The sequence below is a fragment of the Giraffa tippelskirchi genome, chromosome 5, assembly GCF_054371585.1.
Source record: "Giraffa tippelskirchi isolate mGirTip1 chromosome 5, T2T-mGirTip1v1.2.pri, whole genome shotgun sequence".
NCBI classification, from domain to species: Eukaryota; Metazoa; Chordata; class Mammalia; order Artiodactyla; family Giraffidae; genus Giraffa; species Giraffa tippelskirchi.
Window position 1 is genome coordinate 113,342,091 of NC_137279.1, and position 25,327 is coordinate 113,367,417.

The following is a 25,327-nucleotide window of genomic DNA, read 5'->3' on the forward strand; positions in this document are numbered from 1 at the left end:
ATTGTAAGTAGGAACTTGCTAAGTGCTGGTAACTATTATCACCTGGATTTATAAGAAATCTTTTTATTTGATAACCGTCATGGGACTTTTAATAAGCATTAAAGTTTCCCTTCTCTTCCAGTTAAGGCTTATTTCTCAACTGGTCCTTTCTTCCCAAGGCAACAAATGAGTTGCTAGATCTGAGAATCTCCTATTACCATGTTGTTGGTCTGCACTGGGGCCTCTTCTGTCCCCATCTTGTTATCCTGGGTAAGAGGAAGCTACTGGCTGAGAAGCAGCTGGGGTCTCCTGAGCTCATTTACTCAGTTAACAAGCAAGGGCCTATTTCAACATAAAGGGATCCAGGGACTCCTGGTTTTGACAGACCTGGCCAGGAGAAATATGGGGGAAATGCTGAAAACAAATCAATTCCCAGGGCCTTGCATATTAGATTTAGCAAATTGCAAGTTACATGTTAGAAAATGTGTTCCACATAAGCACCTTTCTCTGCTTGTCAAATATTTATTCAAACTGACACCCCAGCTCTGGGTTTCAGCAAAAATGGTCCAGCTGTTTACACACTGACAACTGCTAGACTGGTTTTAATAAATGATTAACCCAAATGCTGAGCCAGACCTCACTTTCCTAGCTCAGGTTTCATCAAGGTGTTAAAACTGGGGACTGGTCAAGTTTGAAAGATTGGCCTAGATGTTTGGTGAGAAAATGAAAAGTGATTCCTGTAGAACTGGCCCTTGGCAAAACTGTATGAAGATAAGGTTTATTTTGGGGGGCTCCACCTGCTCTTTTTGCATCTTCTTCCCACCTCCAGAAGTACAACCTTCTCATTCTGATCCTTTTTATCCAAAGAAAACGTTTCCCCTGACCATTCAAGTACCTAAATGAACAAAAAACTCAGCTCTGACCCCAGCACAGACTCTGGGCAAATCCCTAACCTCTCTATTGTTGTTTAGTCACTAAGTCATGTTTGACTCTTTGTGACCCCATGGACTGTAGCCTGCCAGGCTCCTCTGTCCATGGGATTTTCTAGGCAAGAATAGTGGAATAGGTTGCCATTTCCTTCTCCAGGGGATCTTCTGACCCAGGGATCAAACCTGAGCTTCCTGAATTGGCAGGCAGCTTCTTTACCACTGAGCCACCAAGGAACCTCTCTGAGCTTCTGTTTATTCATCTGTAAACGAGGAAATCATTCCTGCACTGTGCAATGAGTAATAAATGAGATAGTTTTGTAAACTGTAAAGTGCTGTACTGTGACTTTACTATTGTTACCTATACCCAGAGTGTTGTCACAGTAGAAGAAGACTGCTAGGACAGGCCTTAATGCAAATGAATAAATAAACTAGTTCTTACTACATGCCAGACACTGTTCTAAATTCTTTGTTTTCACCAATCCACACAATAACACTATGAGGCAGATACAGTTATTATCATTCCCATTCTAGAGGTGAGAAAACTGAGGCACAGACAAGTGACTTGCCTAAGGTGGCACAGCTAGTATGAGGTGCAGCAGGGATTTGACCTGTAATGATTTTGTTCTTGGAGCCCATGCTCTGAAACACTATGCTATTCTACTAGGAAATGAGTCCCTAGTATTAAACATAACACAAAGGAATTAGCCCTAATGATGAAATTCAAGCTATCAGTATCAAAGACACTTTCCATCAAGGCTTTGTCCTTGACATCTCCACCCCCATCCACTCCTCCTTAGTCTAGGTCCTGGATATGGACAATGGCACCTGCTGAAAGAAATCTGATTGTGGTCTCTGTCTCCAGCTTTTCCTTTCCTCATACCTTTTCCAAATGGCAACCAGAGTGGACTTCAAAAGTACAAGCCAGATTATGTCATTCTCCAGTTTTAAATTCTTCAATGTCTTCCACTGCTGATAGGATCAAATCTCAGTTCGGTAGCAATGGCACAGAAGGGTTCATCCATAACCTATTCCTTGCCTACCTATTAGCCTTCGATGCTAATTCTCTCCAAGTAAGCTCCAGTGATGCTGAGTTACTCCTGGATCCCTGAGCCTTCTGGCCGTGGCTCCTTCCAGAACATCCTGCCTCCATCAAATCACCAACTCATCTTTCAAAACAGTTTATCTTTCAAGACCACACCTAGTGCAGCCTGTCCTCCCTCCCCAGAGAGGACTGACCACTCCCCTCTTTCGCTTCCACCACATATTACACTCAACACTCCTATATCAGCACCTCCTGTACCGAGGAGTTACTACACTTGGTGTTTTTTTAACCACGTTTCCACTTTTGACATAAGCTGGAGGGCGGGTTCTAGCTCTAACCCCAGTCCAAGCCCTGGCACTCAGCTCAGTGAGCACTCAGAATATATTTACAAATGAAAGACTAGCTGGTCACAGGGTCTCCTGTCACTCCCTTCACGTACATTCCACCATAGGCTCTCATCATACTCTGCATTTTTGAAATCTCCCACTGACTCTGTATTCTGGAAGAACCGAGTCCCCAAGAAATTCAATGCTCTTTGTACCCCTGAGTTGAACATATTCTGCGTAGTAAAAACTCACTTTCCAGTCAAAGGGGTGGATTGAGAAATCAATGGCAAAAGAAGACTAGATGGCAAGAATATAAACTCCCAAAGTAGTACTTTCATAACAGCTCTGTGGATAGACATCCATTTACACAGCGTTGATCAAAACACCCGTAGGCATTTTTTCTAGAACCACCTTGTCCTTCAAATCCTGTACCACAGTGAGGCTGGAGAAAATGACTAACAAAGGCTGCTATTGATAGAGCAGGGAAGAGAAATAAGAAATTCAAGTGAAAAAACAGGAATTTAGACTTGAAGATAAAAACTTCCTCTAAGAGCTAAACATCTCTGTTGTTGCTGAAAACTACACTCATTTGGCAAGATCTGAGTAGATAAATAGGACTTTTGTTTTAGGATTGGTGTAGAAATAAGCAGTTCACAAGGTCAGTGGCTGGTCTTGGCTGAGCAAACATGTACTGTAGTGCATGTGCGAAGGGCGGGTGTGTCTGTGTGAAGATAGGCGGGAGGTCTGCTTAAGAGAGGGCCTTGAGCTGGGTTTGTGTATGTTGTTGTTTAGTTCCTCAGACGTGTCCAACTCTTTTGCCACCCCATGGACAATAGCCTATCAGACTCCTCTGTCCATGGGATTTCCCAGGCAAGAATACTGGAGTGGGTTGCCATTTCCTTCTCCAGGGGATCTTCCCAAGCCAGGGATCAAACCTGCATCTCCTGCATTGGCAGACAGGTTCTTTACCACTGAGCCATCAGGGGAGCCTGGATTTGTATATAGTTCTGTGTGAAAAAGGACAACTGGAATCGTTATGAGCATTTGCAGGGGAAGGGAGAGGACTCTTTTTCTTTCCCTATCTGTTTGTTTCAGAACCTGCCTTGAAGATTGGTCCCTGGGCTATTGTCTGAGCACAGGGCCCTCTGGGGACACTGCCCATCTTATACCAGAGCCCTGCTGCTCCCAAGATCCTCTCAAGTAACCAGGTTCCCTTTCTCAAGTTGGACTGCTTCAGGAAGTTATCCAGGGATAACTTCTGCAGAAATAGGCTGCTACTCGCTGTCCCCTTATTTTCCTTTAGAGGAATGGTTTTCAAACTGTGTTCCAAGGAACCCTGGATTTCTTGACAAGGCCTGCTTTAAATTCAGTGGATACTTTGAGTTCAATGGATAAAAGATTATAGCTTCTTGCTATCAAAATGTTTTACTCATCAATACAACCTCATAGCTCTTCTAAATTAACTGATAATAATTGTTATAAATTAAAAAACATAAATTTATACCTCTTTATCTACTGTATATAATATTTATAATCTTATTTAAGCTTTTATTAAAAAACAAAAAACAAATGCAACCCCTCTCCATAGCTTTTCTAATTCCTCTAATTCTGAACTGCTTTTTCTTTTTGCTATAGTACCCTGCACTTTTTACTGTCTAATATACAATACACTTTATTACATATTTATTATTTAGTTATTATAGTTATTACTTATTCCATTTACATTCCAGGATGTAAATTCTATGAAGACAGAAAGTGGAAATGTTAGTCGTTCATTCGCATCTAAGACTCTTTGCGACCCCATAGACTGTAGCCTGCCAGGCTCCTTGTCCATGTAATTCTCCGCAAGAATACTGGAGTGGGTTGCCATTCCTTTCTCCAGAGGCTCTTCCTGACCCAGGAATCAAACCCAGGTCTTCTGCATTGCAGGCAGATACTTTACTAACTGCGCTACCAGGGAAGAGAATGAAGACAGGGATCCTTGTCTAATTTGTTCACTGATGTATTCCAAACACCTAGAATAAGCCCTGGCAGATAGCAGTGGCTTGATAAATACTTATTGAATGATTTCATTTCAAGAGTGATTGGTGGATTAGCCAGGCTCTTCCAGGGCCCAGAAAGCAAGAGCTCTAGAAGAATCATCTTCAGCTTGGCTGAAAGGATGGCTCCACTTCCTGTTCATCTGTGTACATATGTTGGTACCTCTCCCCACCCCACCCCACCGCCACTCCCAAAACACCAAACTCTTCCTGCCCTCACCTGAATATTTGTCAGGGTCACACTGGTGGCAGGAAGTTTCTCCCTTATTGGAATAAAAGTTGGCTGGGCATAGTTTGCAGGAAGAGGAGCCCTGCTGGTCTGCATAGGTGCCAGGTTTGCAGGGGAAGCATTCTGAAGTGTATGCCACCCCTGGGGAGGAAGAACAACACAGAAAGGCAAGGATTGAGCCTAGAGACTGAGGGTCCTGGGGACTAACCCCACCCTCCCTGCAGAAGTCAGCGTCAGACTCCAGACCCAACCCCATTGTCTACAATCTGTACCTGTTATGGCAATGTTTCTCACCAGCACGGGCTTGGAGACTTTGGACCACACTGAGAAGGCTGTGGTTCTCCAGTAGAGGACGTTATTGCCTCGATTTAGCTCAACCTAAAAACCACAAACAGGAAAGAGTTCACTCACAGAGACAAATGCTGCTGGTGCATTGCATCAGCCTCCTGGGGGGACCCCTCCTGTTGCAGCCTGCATGGCAGCTCCTGTTCTGCTCCTCTCCCTCCGCCTCCTCAGCATTGCCCTTCTGCCCCCTTGGCTCAGTTCCTGTCTCCTTCTAAGCCTCCTCCTCCAACTCTCTCAATGTCCTCTCCCTTGTCTCCCTCAATCACATATATCATGAACATTTCTACGGTGAGACCAATGAAGGAACCTGAAGATACTGACAACAGCAAGGCAGAATCTCCCTCCTTTTTCTTCTCTGGTTCTGTTTATCCATGCCCAGCCCCAGGAAACTGGGCCCTTTAAACCTGCAGAGCTCTGGTCCGTGGGGTCAAGCCAGAGGAGCGAGTCAGTTCACATCCATATTATGTCAACTCACGAGGAGAGAAACCACAGCATCCTCATGTTGTCAGGCTCCTGCCCTCCAAGGAGAGAAGGGTAGAGGCCCAGACTGGGAGGAAGAGGCCTTTGTCCTTGGTCCCTTTTCTGGGGTCTCTAGGGAGAGGCCCTTGGTCCCTTTTCTGGAGTCTCTAGGGAGAAGGCTGCTCTGATACTCACACTGTGAAATTCCCATCCTTTCTCTGTGGTTTTCATCCACCTCGAGTCATCTGCGTTGGGCTGGCACTGGTCATTCTGAACCTGAGGCAGCAGGAATTTGACATCAGAGTCTCAGCTTCCTAAGGAAACAAGTGTCTTACCCCACAAAGCACCAGCCCTCCACAGGGCCCCTCTAATGGGAGAAAGACAGTTCAGAACTCACGAGCCTTGAAGTAGGGCAGGAGCTAGTTACACACACAGGATGTCAGTACATTGACACTAAAGAAATTTTGCAGAACTCAGAGCTATTTTCATGTTGGAACACGGGAAAGCACCTAGGACTCTCCCAGACTGTACTGTTGCCTACCAGGGTCCTTTGATTTCCATTTTTTCTTTAACTCTTGAAGCTTCAGCTCATTTTGACCACAGTTCTCTCCAGAGGGAAAAACGACTGAAAATTCCCTAAGCGGGACTGTGTGTGATTTCTGTAAATGCATCTGAGCCTTATAGGGTCTTTACCTCCCACCTTCCCACCTCCCCCTGTCCCCCCGCCCCCCAGCCAGGGGCTTACAAAAAACTCGAAGATGATGCTGGAGTCTGGGTAGTAGTATTCAAAGTTAACAGTGCCAGACTGCTTCAGGTTGACGGCATACATCAGCGTGGCCGTGCACTCATCTGTGTTGGAGGCTATATAGTCTCCCAGCGGAACCCACTTGGACCTGTGAAGAGATTGGAGCCAAGTGCACAGTCAGGAGACCAGCCCACCAGGGCTTGCGCAACCTCAGGTCTCATGTCCTGCTAGGTCTCTGCAGAATTTCAGCCTTGTGATTCATAAACAGAAGCTTACACCTGAAAATGCTCAATGAAGAATGACCTCTAGGTCAAGGAGCCTGGAGGTACAGCCAAGAGGAAGTCAGGTAGGTGCACCCCCGCATTATACAGAACTAACCAGAAGATAGACGGCAGGCAAGGTTGTACAGGTGGAGAGTGGGGGGGGGGTGGGAGATAACATTTATTGGTTACTTATTATCTCCCAGATAATGAACTACATATTTTGTGATCATGATTTCTTTTTATCAGTAAGAGGAAGTGCAATTTTGTCCCCACTTAATGGATATAAAACTGAGGCTTGTTGAGTGTCTTGCCCAATATAACACAGCCAGCAAGTGACAGGGCTAAGATTCAAACCCAGGTTTGCCTAATTCACAGTTGTCAAAGAAAGTAGATAAAGCTGTTTTGTAGAACTCAGAAATCTATCCAGTCTCATCCATCTGTTTTTTGTTTGTTTGGGTGTTTTTTTTTTTTTTAATTGTCCACTTTTAGATGCTACTAGGAACTGCTTTTATGGGAAGGTGGAAGGGAGAAGGCATGTTGACTTTATTTTCTAAGTATCTCTATTCTGTCTACCCTACCCAAGGGCTCTTCCTTTTCCTCTGAGTCAATCCCAACCCACCTCCCAGCATCGTCCTGCCTCCTCCAATCCCTTCTCCACAGTGTGGCTGGAGGGAGCCTCCAGAACAAAAATCAGCCCATATCACTTCCCTGCCTGACACTGTGGCTGTGTTGCCCCCAGTTGCACTCAGTCTGTGGCTCCCTGTTGCCCTCAGGATAGTTTACAAACCCCTCACTCACTCTCTATACTCAGCCCTACAGAATTTCTTTCAATTCTTCTGCTAAACTTTCTCTCACCTCTGGGTCTTCCCATGCACTGTCCTCTGCTTCAACAAACTTCCTCCTCCCTCCACCTATTGAATTCTTGCTCGTGTCTTAGAATAACTGTCACCTAATCTGAGAAGGCCTCCTTGACCTGCCTGGGCTATGTGTGCATTCAGCTCTTACTATTTCCCTCTCATGATCACAATCCCATTGTATTTCATTTAAATATGTGAAATATACAAGACCCGCCGCCTTCCTTAAGAAATGCAACACAGGGACTTCTCTGGTGGTCCAGTGGTTAAGAATTCACCTCCCAATGCAGGGGATGTGGGTTGGATCCCTGGTCAGGGAAATAAGATCCCACATGCCACAGAGCACCTAAGCCCATACTCCACAACTACTGAGCCCATGAGCTCTGGAGCCCACGCCCCACAACTAGAGAGTCCGTGGGCCACAATGAAAGATCCTACATGACCCAGTGAAGATTCTGTGTGCCGCATCTAAGACCCAATGCAGGCAAATAAATAAACAAGTATTTAAAAAAAGAAATAAATGCAACACAGCAGAAGCCTTTGTGTTCCCCTAGCTAGTCTCAACCCCATCTACATCACACAAGCCTTTCCCCACTGCCAAGTAACCACTTTCTGGAATTTGGTGCTTAATAGCCCCATGTGGTTTTCTGCCCTTTACTAATTGTGTATGTATCTCTCGACAATATACGGTTTGATATTGCTTTGCATATTTTTAAACCTGTGTAAATGGTATTATACTCATGGATTCTGAAAGTTGCTTTTCTTTCTTCAACATGTATAATGATCATGAGATTCATCAATATTCACGCATGAATAAAAGCTCTTCTTTCATTTTCACTAGTATATAAGATTGCTTTCTATGGTTCACCCACATGTATTTATGCACAACTTGTTGATGGAGATTTAGGTTGTTTCCAATTTTTCGCTTTGTGCACACTCTTTTGGGAACATTCAGGCACTGGTCTTCTCCTACACGTGTCTGAGTAGAAAGCCTGGGGTGGGGGGTAGAACCACTGGGTCACAGGGTTTGTGAACCTCCAACTTTACCAGCTACAGCGATGTTATGCCCCAGAGTAGCTGTTATACCCACCGGCAGAAAACTCCTGTTGCTCCACATCCTCCCCACATTTAGAATGGTCAGACTTTACGTTGTTGCTAGCATGATATGATAGAACACGGTGTCTCCCTTGGCTTTAAACCTTATTTCCTTGATTATTAATGAGATTGAACATCTTATCTCATCTCTTCTGATCACACTTTAAGTTTTCTTGAATTGCTTATCTTCCTGCCTGGCTTGTCGATGCTGTGAGGGCAGAGACCAAACTTTATTTGCTCACTTCTGTGTCATCAGCACCAAACCATGGATCTGGCATGAGAGAGGGACTCAGGGCATTAAACTGATGAATGTAAGATACAGTGATCAAAGACAATCGTGCTATTTCACTGCTCTGCCTGAGACCAGCCCTGGTCGCCAGTGACTAATAATGATCAGTTAAGGTTCGCAATCCTCATCACTGATTCAATGGGCATGAGTCTGAGCAAGCTCCAGGAGATGGTGAAAGACAGGGAAGCCTGGCTGGCTGCAGTCCATGGGATCGCAAAGAGTCGGACATGACTGAGTGACTGAACAATGACAAGGGAACCTCAGATTAGTTCACTGTTTTCCCCCTGTGTTTGTCAGAATAATATGGTACTTCCAGCTCTTCAACAGTTAGTGTTATTCTCAAGTGAAAACATATCCAAAATGCCTCACCTGAGCTCATTCAAGATACCCAGCTAACCTAAAGGTATTGATTTCTTCTTGTTAAAAGAGACAGCACTTAAAGCTGATGTGCTCCTGCATCAGCTATAAATAACTCCTGAAGGTGGATGAATAATTAAAAGGATGCCATAAGTGGGTTACGTTTGCAAAATGCATTACAATTCTGACTTTTGTCAGAGCTGTTCCTAGTGAAGATCATTTCATGTTTAATAATAACAATCTGTCTTGATTTATTTCTAATGCCAGGAATTGCTCCAAATATTTCCAAGATTGCAAATCTTTCCAAGTATCATCTCATTTCCACCTTGCATGCATATGTGCTAAGTTGTTTCAGTTATGTCCATCTCTGCATGCTACAGACTATAGTCCATCAGGCTCCTCTGTCCATGGGACTTTCCAGGCAAGAATACTGGAGTAGGTTGCCATTTCCTCCTCCAGGGGATTTTCCCAACCAAGAGATTGAACAATGTGTCTTCTTGTGTCTCCTGTGCTGTAGACTTATTCTTTGCCACTGTAGACCCTTGTGTCTCCTGAGCTGTAGACTTATTCTTTACCACTGAGCCACTGGCGAAGCCCTTTGACTCATAATAATGAACTCTAAAATAATATAAACATTGGACTGTTAAAATACCTGCTGCCTGGCTCAGACAATGGTGTTTCTAGGATGTTTAAGTATAGGAATGGGAGACATTGCTCTAACCTTTAAAAATTCAGGTGTAATACAATTAATTCTTTTTTATCCTTTTGCTTGTTTGGATATAAGAGAAACATTCATGTACTTTTCTCCTATATTCTTTGTCAATATTTGACAAAGAGTAGCGGATGATTGTCTTTTACATGCGTGCATCCCCCCCACTTTTCCTAAGACCCAAGTATTGTCTTGAACACACTAAATGTTATTTGAAAGCGACAGCATGGGGCAGTGGAAAGCTTGGGACTGCGGATGAATTCTAGTCTCCCCAGCTGTAAGCTGGATAACAAAGGACATGTCATTTAACCTCTCTGAGCCTCCAGTTCCAAATCTGTGTAATGGGAACAACAATACCTGTTTCACCCTCACAAGGGTTCTCATGAGGATTAGAAAAAATAATGTATGCAAAGTATCTAGAATAGTGCCTGAATCAAGGTACATCATTTAATTCTTATCCTTAGAATTAAATATGTAAAGATTGGAAAGGGACAGCTCATCCATTCTGTAAGCACCTTGGGCTGAGTTTTTCCAATTACTGAAAAGATTCTCTTCTGAGCTGGAGAATTCTCTGGTCACCAGGGTCTCAAAGGGTTTGGAACATCTCACCCATGACTGACCAAAGCTCTGGTCCTACTTTATCCCCCCAAATCCATTAACTCAGGATTAGGAGACTAGATTTAGAAGTTGACACTTCTAAAGGAAGTGTACTCAAGGAAGATACTCAGGAAGATACTCAAGGCTTTGCACATAGTGTTGCAATCAAATTAAGGAAGTGTTTTGGGTGATCCAAAATTCCATGGTAGAATTCAACTGGATTTTGTCCTAAGCAGACTGGGTCATTTGACCCTTGTCTGTCTTATCAATGTCTATGTCCTGGTGGTTTTCACCTGTCACGAGTGCTCATCAGTCTCTGGTAAGCTTAGGTCAGTAAGGCTGGGCTGAGGTGGGCATCACATCCAGCAGTCCAGGGGGGCCCTGCTCTAGCCCTCACTCCAAGGAGAAGGAGAGGAGGCTGAGGAGTGCTCTCTGCAGCCCCTTCCCCAGCATGGGGAGCAGGGAGGTAAGGGAGGTGAGGGCTAAGGGGGAGGGCATGGGGCAGGGGAAGAGAGGCAACTCACGAAGTACAGTTTTCGGTGGACTCCAAGGTGTTGTCCTCGATCTCCATGTTGGTTGAGAGGCTGGCAAAGCCATGGGGCAGTTCATCCCACTCATCGAACCGGATGCCTGTGCCAAGGGAGTAGCGGCCCTCAGCACACGGCTTACAAGACTGGTCCTTCATGTCCAGAAACTCCCCAGCTTTACAAGAGAAGGCTGGAACACAAGAGCGGGGACAAGGGCAGGTGGTGAGGCTGTTGCCACCTAGGAGAAGTGGGCAGGTGTGGGCATTCTAGAGGAAGTAGCAGAGGATGGAGACCTAAGGGTTTCACGCACTAAGACTTAGAGCAATGGCGCATCTTCTATGACCCCGCTTGTATGGACTGTCCAGAACAGGCCAATCCATAGAGACAGAAAGTAGATCTGTGGCACCAGAGACTTGGGGGAGGGGGCATGGGGAGAGATGGCTAATGGATATGAAGTTTCTTTCTGGGGTGATAAAAATATTCTGAGATTAGATAGTGGTGATAATTATGTAATTCTGTGAATATTCTAAAAACCACCAAATTTTAGAACTTACAGGGGTGAATCATCATTGATTTATCTATTGGCTGTGCCATACGGCTTGTGAGATCAGTTTCTACACCATGGATTGAACCTGGGGCATGGCAATGAGGGCATGGAGTCCTAACCACTGGACTGCCAAGGAATTCCCAAAGCTGTTATTAAAAAAACAACAAAAAAAGACGTAGGACTTTGTTGCAGGACTTCGGGCCATTATTTTCATTTCCTGAGGGGACCCTTGGCCATTCTGAGAGCTCTCCAGTAAAAGAGGGTACCAGAGTCTCTCATTCTGACGCCTCTGAAGGGCGCCTGGCCTTTTGGCCTTGGATTTCCTGTTGTCTCTGGCCTCTTTCTTCCCCTTTCTGGTCCCACTGCCACCATGCTAGTTGGGATTATTGTGATCTGTTAGGTTAGCTCAACCATTGCAATGTCCTCCTAACTAGTTGCCTATTTCTCGTTTTTGCTTATTCTGTGGTCAGAAGTATCTTTCTAAAATACGGATACATACTTACTTCTTTTTAAAATTTTTATTTTTGGCTGCACTGGGTCTTTATTTCTCTCATGGCCACGGGCCGGGGCAACTCTTCTAGTTGTGGTGCATAGATTCTCATTACAGTGGCTTCTCTTGTTGCAGAGCATGGGGTCTAGGCAAGCAGACTTTAGTAGTTGAAGTGCAAGGGCTCAGTGGTTGTGGTACACAGGCTTAGTTGCCTTGCACCACGTGGGGTCTCTCCAGTCCAGGGATTGAACCCGTGACCCCTGCATTGGCAGGTGGATTCCTAACCACTGAACCACCAGAGAAGCCCATACTATTATTTCTGTTATTTAAAAAATAATCAGGCACCACTCACCAATTTTTGGTTATAGATTTAAGCTCTCAACCTGGCATTCAAAGTCTTTTACAATTTTCCCCCAGCCTAACCCCAACCGGCTTAATCTCGCACTCCAGACCCTTCTCCACCCCACTCCCATCCATCCCCTCCCTGTGTTGTCTCCACCTCAGGCCACATGCTCTTCTCTGAATGTGTCTGATGTTCTCCCACCTCCAAGCTTTTGCTTGAGTGGTTCTCCCAGCTGTTCCTGATTCCTAAGCATCCATAAGGCCCATTCTTTTCACCTCATATAACACATCATATTGATGTGTGCCTCCTACCAGGCTCTGAGCTCCTCCAGGCATGGTGGCTCAGCAACCGGCACAGCCACAGCAGGACCTCCACTAAGGTTTGCTGAAAAAACGAATGGATAAAAGGATGTCTGCTCCTCCCACCAGACTGTACGCTTCTGAAGGCAGAGGCTGTGCCTTATTTATCTTCGTGGTTCACATCACAGGTGCACATATTAAGAACACTGGCCAAGTTTACTGAAGATGGCTCATTTGTTTCTGTTAGTGACACCTCTGTTCTACTCAGATCTTAGCAATATCCATTCATTGATTCAACAAGTATTTATTTGCTCACCTACTGAACCAGGCACTAGGCTAAGCATATTTTAGATTTTAAATGCCCTCAATCTCCTTTCCAAATCTTCAAAGATTCCTTGATTCTAGTCCCTGACCTTTATTATTAAAAATTAAAAATATTTTGTTTTTGCTTTTTCTAAAATGAACAGCACAGGGGAAATAGCTGCTAGTGATAGGAAAGTTGTAGCTACAGAGTCCTAGAGGAGGGAATGGGAACTGCAGGCAAGTCACTGCCTTTCTGGTTTCATGGTCAGCTCCCCAATCAGGGAACATTCTTGTTCCCTGAAGTGATGCCCAGTGCATTTTAAAGATCTGTCTCTGCAGAAATTTATCTTCTCTGGCTTCCTTTTCAAGAATGACTGCAAATCACAATATTTCCTAATGAGTGACTGTGGCTGGAGAGTGTAGACTGGAGAGAAATGCACAGACCAGAAAAGAAAATGTATGCAAACAGAGAAAAATATCTAAGTGACACACAGCTGGAATGATTTTTACTTTATACTGTGATGGGATTTAAATTTGAAAAGAAAAATAAATTGAGATTCCCAGTTTGCATCCATGAAATAGCACTCCTGCACCGAATCTCAGGATTTATTTGATGGATGGGGAGGCAAGGGTGGGGAGATCTGATTCCTTGAGGCAGCCGCACTGTCAGGAAGGGCCTAACTCAGATGGTAGGAGGCTTGGGGCAGAGGCCAAAGCTGAGAAGCAGGACTGCTTACAGCACTCGGTGCCCTTGACAGGGTCGGGGAGGCTGGTACACAGGCCTGGGGTGTGCGGCACGGCGACCCTCCACCTGGAACCTGTGCTGTCACACGCGGTGTACTCATAGTGGTACTCAGACTGCAGGGGAGAGAAGGGGCAAAATATGCATTAGCATCTGTCAGACATTAACAGCTTCCCACCAACTTCCTGCCCAGCATGAAGGCTACTGACGCTCACCATCACAGTAATGGGCCCTGGGACCCAGGGGAGGGGGTTGCAACAGGGAGGAGCAAGGCATCGTGGAGCCGAAATGATCCTTATCAAGAACATACAGGATCTATATGGCCATTTGGATCATTCCTCTCCACCGGCCATGGTCTGGTCCCTAGAACCACCCCCACCCTTTTTCATGTCTCTCTGCTGTTGTGTATAAATAATGTCCTATTAGGCCAGAGCAATGTGAGAAGGTGAATAAAGAACAGGCTAGAAACAGGTGGATTTTTTTCTTGTTCCAAACTGCAGAATTTACAAACAGGGACTGGTCCATGAAAAATTACAAAGGATTGTCACAAAAGCTGTATTTCTATTTCCCCTGATTTCCCTGCATTCTTCATGCTCTCTTCTGCCCTGAAAAAACTATGAATTCCTGCCTCGAATTTTATGAAAACATCATATTTAGCCCAGGCAGGTGATGGGTTCTCATCACATCAGCCTATTCACACCTTCTCTGTGCAATGAAAACACATAGTTCACCTGATCTAAGAATAAACTGAATAACAACAAAACAGCCAAATCAAGCATATTAAATAAAACAAGAAGCACCACAACAAAAATCACAGGAAACACTACTTGGGAAAAAGAAAGCACCATAGATGTGCAAATACTCAAACATTTCTTACTCTTTTAAATCTTGCCACAAACAAAAGACCACAGAATTCATGTGATTTTGGCTTTGACAAGCATTTCACAATCTTCACTTAACCAAAAACTATATTCAAACCCTAAAGTACTTTGTATTATTGTATCCATAAGAAAAATAGAATTAATGTCCCCCTTTTACCCATATGGAAGGATGATTGCCCATAAATGCAATGTAAGGAGTGGAGCTGGGGCTAAAACTGAGACAGTTTAAAGTGGGCTAACCTAAGAATTCATCAGAATCAAAAGGAGAAATCTATACTTTTTGGAAGGGGTAAATAGACTGCGTTTCATCTCTTCTAAGATGCATATTTCTTTCACATTTTAACACCTGTGAAATCAAATTGTGGCTTATACCAGACACAAAAAGGAAGCACTGTGTCATGTTTTAATTGATGGGGTTTTCCTTTCTTTTTGGTATATAAAAACTGGTGTGCCTTAGAAGCTATGTTATTTCAGACTTGTGGAAATGTGGAATTGTTTTTGATCTGTACTTTAAGAAACTTAGGGTAATGAGAGAAAAATTTTGGAGCTCCATTTCATTGTCTTCTATTATAAATATTTACCGAATATCTATTGTCTGCCCAGCACTTAGAGGTACTAGAGGTTGTACCCAGCATGGCTCAGGACACCAAAGTGTAAACTGAGCATTTTTATCCAGAGGGAGAAGATGCAAAGGAGGAGGAGGAGCTGGGGGAATCGTGAGTCTAATTTAGGATGAGAAGCTTTGACTTTAGATTAGATGTCAGTGTCATCTAGGAAAGAAAGAACACCTGGGTGGAAATTCTTTGTGCCCTTGGGCTACCATCACTCTGGGTCTCTTTTTCTTTTAATTCCACTCTTTTCTTTATCCCAGAGGACTCTGAGGATGAATAAGGAAACTACACATTTTCAATTTCGGGTCTAAAAATGATATTCTCCAAAGGATTTTGCTGCAAGAAAGGGGGGTAAAATCCACAGTATGTAAATTACATAGAATTGAGTGAACCTGGTAGAAAAGATTCGCTGTTCTGCCTGTGAACATACTTATGCCTGTCATTTGCATAGTGCTTTTACACTATTTCATTTGATCTTCAAACTCCACAGAAGGCAAGCAGAACAGGAGGTGTTTCCTCCATTGCACAGATGACAAAACACTCCCCATGGGGTGAAATGGCTTGTCCAAGGTCACACAGAGCTAGAACCCAGGCCTTCCTACCAGGAATCCTTCATTCTCGGAAGTCCCATCAAACACAATCTCGCGCTGGGCCAAATTTAACAGTCAAATCTAAAAATTAAGTAAGACAGTATTGGTTGTCTGCCAGCAGCCAGGCTCTCTTCTGAGGCCTGATAATTAGTGTTAAAACATCGAATCTGTTTGAGCAGATCATTTCAGTCACTCTGACTGCATTTGGCCTGTTGGAGACTCGAGGGCCACGTCAGCCTCTTTTCATCATTTTTCATTTGGTGTCCCTTGTGTCCCACTTGGGTGGGAGGTTTGCTGGGAAAATGGTGGTTCTGGGCCTTAGAAAATTTCCCTTCAATATGTGCTAATTTACTTCATGTCCCTTGGGGATATTCACACCATCCAACACAGGTGGCTCTGCTGCAGCTGTTTCAGATCTGAGCTATAGTTGATCTCACCATCCAAGATGTCGGCTTAGACAGTTAAATCAGAGATATAATTGGCAGAACTCCTCAATTATATTCAGAGTTTCATGAACAAATCACTTCCCCAACACAGCCTCAGTTTACCTAGTGACCTGACTTGGAGAACATACGGTCTGCATAATATGCAGATTCACAAAGGAAACACGTGAATATGTTTTTTAAAACATAGATTTTAATATTTCTTTTTTAAATTTGGCTTTTTAGAAAAAAATCATTTAAAAATTTTAAATTTTATTTTATATTTGGCAGCACTGCACAGCATATGGGATCTTAGTTCCTGGACCTGGGAGCAAATCCATGCTCCCTGCAGTGGAAGCACTGAGTATTAACCACTGGACCACCAGGGAGTTCCCAGGAGACACTCAAATAGATCTCATTTGTATGTCCAGCATATCATTCTCTGCTCTCCCCAGGCACAATGACATGACATGTCCCCAAGTCACAATTTTAAATGGGGCACAGGAGGAACATATGCCCTAGCTGCCTAGAAGTAACCTTTGCCGAAGCAGAGCTAAGACAGAGATGGCCAGCTACGACCGTCTGAGGGACAAGCTCTAGGTGATCAGGGGGTAGGGAGGTCTAGTGTTTCACTGGCCTTCTTTCTAACAGGGAATTTCTCCATCCAGACTGGCTGAGGACACTGGCAACAGGTGGCCCAGACTAACTGGAGAATCCAAGGACTGCTCCCCAAACAGGCCTCCAGGGATTAACATCGGGGGTACAGCCCAGGCTGTTAAGGTCCTAGCTCAGTGAGCTGCTAAAACAACCAGTCAGAGAGACTAAGAACAAATGGCTTAGCTGGACATGCAACGCTCTGGGCCTCAGTCTTCTCATTTGTAAAATGAGAAAGTTGGACTTAGGTGATTTCAAGCTTCTAAGATTCTTCCAGTTCCAATACCTTATTTCACAGTTGCTATGTGCATGAAAATCTGTTTTTCTTTCCATCTTTCCCCCTGTTCCTTCAAAATGGCATGACTCAGTTTTTAAAGTAATTATCAAAGTAAGAAATGTTAATTGTAGAAATGATGAAAATTCAGGCTTGAATTAAAAAGAAAATTAAAATCTTCCATAAACTTACCAAGCAGAGATCAATACTTCTAACATTTTGTTACATTTCTTTACAGATTTTTTAAAATATGTGCATATGCATTTATTGGGGCTTCCCAGGTGGTGCTAGTGGTAAAGAACTCGCCTGCCAGGGTGGGTAGATGTAACAGACACGGGTTCGATCCCTGGGTCAGGAAGATCCCCTGGAGAAGGAAATGGCAATCCACTCCAGTTTTCTTGCCTGGAGAATCCCATGGACTGACAGCCTGGTAGGCTACAGTCTGTGGGGTCCCAAGAGTTGGGCATGACTTAGCAACTAAACCACCATAGCTGAAATCATACAATATATGCATTTATTGATTTGTCTGCTTTTGGCTGTGCTGAGTCTTCGTTGCTTTGCACAGGCCTTCTCCGGGTGTGGCGAGCAGGGACTACTCTTCATTGTGGCATGAGGGCTTCTCTTGCTGTGGCACACGGGCTTGAGGACCTGTGGGCTTCAGTAGTTGCGGCAAACAGGTTAGTTGCTCTGCGGCATATGGAATCTTCCCGGAACAAGGATCGATCCTGTATGCCCTGCATTGACAGGCGGATTCTTACCCACTGAGCCACCGGGGAAGTCCATGCATATGCATTTTTAAAACAAAATGAAGATCCCATGATACGTAGTTTCTTCTTCTGACTTTTTTTTTTTTTTTCACATTTTAGGTCATGAGCATGCTCCTGTGTCTTTAAGGTTGCACCACAGTTGCTCTAACCATTCTCCTGTTGTGGGTCACTGAGTTTTGTCCAATTTTTCCTTATTTTAGATAGCACTACAATGAAGCTTTATGTGTATCTTTGATTATTTTCTTTGGAGAGATTCCCAGAAGTGGAATTACTAGGGTAAAGAGTATAAGTTTCTTTGAGGTTCTTGACCAGGGAGGGAGATTTCTAAGTCTTTTTTAATTTCTTCACTTCTTATTACAATAAAATTCAAATGTATATTTTAAAAAGACAGAATTGATGACCCCCATGTACCCATCACCCAGCTTCTATACTTATAGTTTCTGCCATTCCTGCTCATTTACTTCCACTCACTCCTCCCCACTCAAAGTTGTTGTAAGTTTTTCTAGGTTTATTTATTTTTAGGGAAAAATTATATACATTGAAGTGCACAAATCTTGTTCAGTTTGGATAAATGGATCCACTTGAGTAAAACAACGACAAGCTAAGGATCACTGCCCAGAGACTGCTGGCCAGAAGGATAACCACCCGGCCACTGCCCATGCCCTACTCCCCAACCCCCTCACCGCCCAGAGACAGAACAGACAGAGCCAAGCAGAGTCTCAGATCCTGAGTCTTAAGGTCACTGAGCCAGTGCTACACAAAGTCACAGCCACCAAGGAAGTAGGGGATCAACATGACTTGGGTTTGTCTTGGCTGGGACAGGGCCTGAGTCAAGAAACAGGTTCTTAAGTAAACCTGGGTTCTAACTAGGGGCCTTGGGGTCTGGAAGAGGCCCCTCCCATTCTAAAGCCAGCTGCAGGTTCAGCCCCTTTTCAGCATCCCTGAAAGGCAGATCCTTTGGGGAAGAACATCAAGATGGGGGCTGGGTGCCCCAGGCAAACACCTGAGCTGGTACAGTGGGGTCAATAGGTATTTGTTGGTACAGCTGCAAATGCCTCTTTGCTGAGAAAGCACGTGATGCAGACAGGAGCAGATCCCATTAAACAATCCTGACTGCCAAGGAGAGACCAGTCCTTCCCTGGAAGGGAGGAGTGAGCTCTGCTTAGCACAGAACAAAGAGATCATGGTGAAATGTCAGAATTGAACATCAATGCCCCCAAAGAGACTTTCTCTGTGGCCCAGCCCTAACTGAATGGTTTCCTGAACTGTTCTTTGTTCTTTCTGCTCTGGAGTGCTCTCATTCAGGTTCTGGGTGGAAGGTCTGCTAACACTCAGCGACACAGTGACCTTGACCTTGCAGGACCTTTTCGATTGTTCTCTGTCAGACTGGAGAGACTCCCTCTTTGCTCCTTTCTCTCCCTCCTTCCCACCCTCTTAAGACTGCTGGCTCAGTAGCAGTGTCTCCTGGGTCCTAAAGTGTGAAAGTGATAGTCGCTCAGTTCTATCTGACTCTTTGAGACCCCCATGGACTGTAGCCTCTGGCCATGGAATTCTTCAGGCAAGAATACTGGAGTGGGTAGCCATTCCCTTCTCCAGGGGATTGAACTTGGGTCTCCCTGGGTCTCCTGCATTGCAAGCAAATTCTTTACCTTCTGAACCACCAAGGAAGCCCTGGATCCTAAAAAAGAAGTGAAAGTGTTAGTCGCTCAGTCATGTCTGACTCTTTTTGACCACATGGACTGTACTGTAGCCCACCAGGCTCCTCTGTCCATGGATCCACTTTGGAGTGGGTTGCCATTTCCTTCTCCAGGGGATCTTCCCAACCCAAAGATTGAACCCGGGTCTCCCACATTACAGGCATTTGAGCCTAAAGGTCTAGACATATTTAGCCCTCGATCTCTGGTGGCTACATCTAACCATCACAACTACCTGAAGATTATGTTAAAAATACAGATTCTTAAAAAAACAAAAACAAACAAAAAAAGATTCCTGGGGTCTACTCTAAAGATTCTGATTCTCCTCTAGATCCTTTTCTCCTTTCAACTCACTCTTCTATGGAGACTTAAATAATTATCCTATCAGGAAGCAAATCATGTAAGTACATTTCATGGGGGAGGTCCCTTAATGTAGGATCCTGGACCATTTTCCCTACACAACCAGATGCAGAATTTTAGATATATGCATTTTTCTGGACACAGTTTTCATCAGATCCTCTAAGGAGTCTATTATTCATCCCTGCACACACAGGAAAAATCATTAAAATCTGTAATAATGCATTCATAGTTTTTAAATGGGTTAATATTTTACCCCCAAAACAGGCTGTTCACTTTTTAAATACCTTAACCCAGGGACTTTCAAATTCTGCTCCAGAATCTAGGGGTGTAGAGAGCCAGCCCCTTAAGAAGTGATTGAGGATTCCTCACTTTAAGAGAACAAAGTTTTATTTTAAAATCTCTTTTACATGTTTATTCTTCTCAGTTAAGTTTTTTAAGTTAGACTGTCAATTTTTATTAAAAAAAAATTCTGCTAGAATTTTGAGCAGAATTGCATTGAACCTATAGGTAAATTTTGGGAGGTTTTATATCTTAACAGTACTGGGTTTTCCAGACCATGAACACAGTTTATCTCTTCATTTCTTTAATTTTTCTCAGCAGTATTTTGTAGTTTTCCATTTATTGATCTTGCAACTATTTTGTTAAATGTATTCATAAGTAATTTAAGATTTTGTTTAAATCAAAATTTCCACATCCCCAAAAGTTTAACACCAGTCTTTACTTGAAAGAACAAATCCCTGTAGGTCCTTTAATCACCTCATGCAGTCAGTGGTTTCCTCTTACCTACAAGCAATACCCTCTCTCTCCCAGAGCAGGCACCAGCTGACAGACCCCAAGCAGGCTGGCCCCTGCCCACTGTCCTCAGTCCCTGCGCTGTTGCCTAGCAACATAATGCCAGGAGCCCCGGGACTCCCAGGAGTATGGGGGAGCCCTGGCCTTACGCTGCCCCTTCTTTCAGTATTTTCTATTCAACTCTGGACTTACAGAGTCCATTTTGATTAAAAACAGCAGAGATGGTGCTTGATCTCTGTGACAGGACCTGCCTTGCTGGTTTGGCCATGGACACATCACAGAAAGCATACACGGGGCCTCTACACCAAGCTGGGGCAGTTTGTGGCACCATGCTCTGGGCCAGACAGGCCCCTGACCTCACCATCTAACCTGTGTGTTACTAAGCTGCTGTCCACTTTGGGCACAGCCTTGGTCTGGAGCTCTTGGGAGACAGGACTGGTATGGTGCTAACAGCTGCCACAGGTGTGAGCACCCACGCACCAGGCTCCAGGCCGAGCACTTTACATGCATCTTCCTTTTAGTCCCTACAAGCCCCCCAATACTACCCCTATTGTCTTGACCTCCCTGTTCACAATTGTAATTCAGTCCCACTGATCCTCAAAGCCTGAATGACTTGTTCTTTCCAGAGTACATATCACCTTCAAACACACTTTATAACTTATATTTATTCATTATGTTCATTGTCTATTTCTGGCCCTGCCTCACTCCAGATCAGATGTAAGCTCCAGAAGAGCAAGGATCTCTGTTTTTGTTCACTGATGTAGCCCAAGAGCCCAGAAGAGTTCCTGATGCATAGTAGCTACCGATAAGTATTTGTTGAGCGATTGAATTAAGGGCAAAAAGCATGCCTTGAGAGCAGCTGTGGAGCTATGCAGTTGTTCAAGATCGCAATCAAAAGATCTAACTCTCTTCTTGCCACCCTACACTAAACAACTGTGACTAGTTATTAAGTCTCCACATACCACAGTTCCCTCCCCCACAGAACAGGGATGCCAACACTCTGCTAAGATGACTAACAGAGTCCCCCTAAACTGAGTAACATCAAACGGTCAAGACAACTAGGAGATTAGGTTCAGGAACACTTTTTGTAAACTGGTTATAAAAGAAGCAGCAGCCAGCTACTGCTATGACCTAGCTTGGAGGGGGCACATGGAGGGGGCACCCAGGCCCTCCTCTCCTCTTTCTGGCAATAGGACAGGGAGAAAGGAGTCAAGTCACATTTCTAGCCTAACAGCGACGTGACAGCAGCAGTTAGATTCTCCTCTGTTCTGCTGATGTTTACCACCTGCCCTGACTCACCCTCTTCTCTGATCCCAGTCTACTCATACATATGAAACAACATCTGTCCTTTTTCACTTTATCTCCCCAGAAACTCCCCCAAAGCTAATCTCTCCAAGAGAAAGGCTGGCCGTTGACATTTATGACACTTAGTAACTGTGGCCAGTTCATCAGGTGCAGCGGGCTTTTCATATTGCTGGTGAATATCCCTAGGATTGAAATGGCTTTGTAGCCAGGAAACAAAATGTCCCTTTATAAATTCTAATCCCTTTCTGGTGAGTGAGAGTTTGGTACACACATCTGTCTACAAAGTAGGGCTTTATGAGATTGTATTTTCAAAGATGTGCCTTTCTTGGTTTTTAATGAGGTCAAAATGTTCCATTAAATGTTTTCACCTGAGCTTTTAATCACACATGAAAAAACCAGGTCAACTAGGTCCTGGCCTATGCAAAACTCTCCAAGGACAGCTTGGTGTTTGGATGTGCTAGCTGGTTATGATGGAGAACTTGAGCCTGGAGGACAGACCTCTAGCCTAGAGAACAAGGCCAACAGACAAGGCTTCTGTAACTCCAGTGGAAGAAATACATATGAGCAACAGCACAATCTCCTGGTACCCTGTTTCTCAAACTCTTACTCATTAGCCATTAGTCATCATCTTCCTTATCCCCAGCCCCTGGTAACCACAAATCTACTTTCTATCTTTATGGATTTACCTATTCTGGACATTTCCTATAAATGGAGTCATACAATATATGGCCTTTTCTATCTGGCTTCTACTTTGCATAATGTTTCCAAGATTCATGCATGTTTGTAGGATGTATCAGTACTTAATATTATGGTTCAATAATGTTCCATTATATGGATATGCCACATTTTATTTATCCATTCATCAGTTGATGAATATTTGTGTTGTTTCTACTTTTGGTGGCTAGGCGGTAAAGAATCTGTCTTCAATGCAGAAGATGTGGGCAGATGTGAGTTCCCTGGGTCAGGAAGATATCCTGGCAAAAGTAGATGGTAACCCACTCCAGCATTCTTGCCTAGAAAATCCCAATCCATGGGGTTGCAAAAGAACTGGACACAACTGGGCAACTTAACAACAACAATGCTGTTAGGAATATTCAGGAATAAGTTTTTGTGTGGACATATGTTTTCATCACTTGGGAACAAACTTAGCAGTGGAGTTGCTGGGTCAAATGATAACTCTATGCCTAACTTTTTGATGAATTATCAAACTGTCTTCCACAGTGGTTGCACCATTTAATATTCCCCCTAGAAGTGTAAGAAGGTTCATAGCCACCCAATGGCACTGTGGCCACACCAGAACCTTCATGGCCACATCAGTGGCTCACTTTCTCTTTTAGGTGGATCCTTCACTACCGCCTGACAGTCCTGTTTCCATCAGGACCACATCCAGCTGTGTGCTAGAGTTCATCTGAGCTCACAAGAACTGACTAGGCTCATCTCTTCCCAACTCCATGCCCAATGACACCGGTAATTTGAAACTGGCTATGACGGGAGTATTCATACCATGGCAGTCAGCAAACACTGAAAAGTAGGACTGCCCTTACCCTCCCTAGAGAGTCAGTTTTTAAATATTTACCAGCACAGCACTAACAGCATCCACTTATTCCGAACTCCATAGCTTTCTCTGACTTGCTCTTATCTTCAGTTTGTAAATCCACCCTTCTCCCTACACATCCTCTGCTGCTGCTGCTAAGTCGCATCAGTCGTGTCTGACTCTGTGCGACCCCATAGACGGCAGCCCACCAGGCTCCCCCGTCCCTGGGGTTCTCCAGGCAAGAACACTGGAGTGGGTTGCCATTTTCTTCTCCAATGCATGAAAGTGAAAATGAAAGTGAAGTCGCTCAGGCGTGTCCGACTCTTCTCGACCCCATGGACTGTAGCCTACCAGGCTCCTCTGTCCTACTTCAATTAAAATCCTAGCCTTTCCTAAGGTTCAGTTCAACTCTCTTACACAAAGCTATTTGTATAGTTTCAGTTGCCTTCATGGACTGATGACTCCAAGTTTTTATCTAGAGCTCAGCTCTTACGCTTGAGCTCCCAATCCTTATTTGTAACCGCTTATGCAGGATTCCTCAGGGACATCAGATCCAACTTTTTTTTTTATTAATTAGTTTATTTTAATTAGAGGCTAATTACTTTACAATATTGTAGTGGTTTTTGCCATACATTGACATGAATCAGCCATGGGTGTACATGTGTTCCCCATCCTGAACCCCTCCTCCCACCTCCCTCCCCATCCCATCCCTTAGGGTCATCCCAGTGCACCAGCCCTGAGCACCCTGTCTCATGCATCGAACCTGGACTGGCGAGATCCAACTTTTAAAAACGGTTCTCAGCCGCTCTCCCCACTTCTGTTCTGTATCTAACTGAATTATACTATCATCCGCTTTGTGGTGGCAATACTGGTCTTCAGAATTTTGTTGTTGTTTTTAAATTAATTTTTATTGGATTATAGTTGATTTACACTGTTTCTTCTGTACAGCAAGTGAATCAGTTATATACATCTACTCTTTTTTAGATTCTTTTCCTGTGTAGATCATTACAGAGTACTGAGTAGAATTCCCTGTGCTATAGAGTGCTTATTCGTTATTTATTTTATATATGGTAGTGTGTATATATCAATCCCAATCTCCCAATTTATCCCTCTCCCCTTTCCCCTTGGTAACCATAAATTTGTTTTCTACATCTGTGACTCTATTTCTTTCTGTAAATATGTTCATTTGTACCTTAGGTCCCACGTATAAGCAATATCGTATGGTAGTTGTCTTTCTCTGTCTGACTTGCTTCATTCAGTGTGACAAACTCTAGGTCCATCCATGTTGCTGCAAATGGCATTATTTTGTTTGTTTTTATCACTGTGTAATATTTCATAGTATATTTATGTACCACATCTTTATCCATTCCTCTGTCAATGGACATTTAGGTTGAGTCCATGTTCTGGCTATTGTAAACAGTGCTGCAATGAACATTGGGGTGCATGCATCTTTTCAAATTACAATTTTCTCCAGATATATGCCAAGGAGTGGGATTGCTGGATCATAAGGAAGCTCTATTTTTAGTTTTTTAGGGAACCACTATACTGTTCTCCATAGTCACTGTACCAATTTACATTCCCACCAAAAATGTAGGAGGGTTCTCTTTTTTTCCGCACCCTCTCCAGCATTTATTGTTTGTAGATTTTTTGATGACAGCCATTCTGACCAATATGGGGTGACATCTCATTGTTGTTATGATTTGCATTTCTCTAATGATTAGTGTTGCTGGGCATCTCTTCATGTGCTTGTTGGTCATCTGTATGTCTTCTTTGGAGAAATGTTTATTTAGATAGATTGGGTTGTTTGATTGATATTGATTGGGTTGTTTTTTTGATATTGAGCTGCATAAACTTTTGTGTATTTTGAAGATTAATCCTAGGTTGGTAACTTCATTTGAAAATATTTCCTTCCATTCTATGTGTTGTTTTTTCATC

General features: G+C 43.8%; 1 protein-coding gene across 11 annotated transcripts in view; it reads right to left on the bottom strand.

Annotated features, from left to right (window-relative positions):
* Nucleotides 1-25,327, bottom strand: part of ELAPOR1 (endosome-lysosome associated apoptosis and autophagy regulator 1) — a 67,194-nt gene that overhangs the window by 22,435 nt on the left and 19,432 nt on the right. For 8 of the 11 annotated variants that reach the window (XM_081487137.1, XM_081487138.1, XM_081487143.1 and 5 more), the window contains exons 3-8: nucleotides 13,504-13,624; nucleotides 10,782-10,974; nucleotides 6,094-6,241; nucleotides 5,544-5,624; nucleotides 4,817-4,922; nucleotides 4,536-4,685 (exon numbers count right to left, since the gene is read on the bottom strand). In XM_081487137.1, coding sequence (XP_081343263.1) covers nucleotides 4,536-4,685; nucleotides 4,817-4,922; nucleotides 5,544-5,624; nucleotides 6,094-6,241; nucleotides 10,782-10,974; nucleotides 13,504-13,624 — 799 coding nt within the window. The remainder of the gene's footprint in view (nucleotides 1-4,535; nucleotides 4,686-4,816; nucleotides 4,923-5,543; nucleotides 5,625-6,093; nucleotides 6,242-10,781; nucleotides 10,975-13,503; nucleotides 13,625-25,327) is intronic. The other 3 variants (XM_081487148.1, XM_081487146.1, XM_081487147.1) reach the window with 3 other exon arrangements.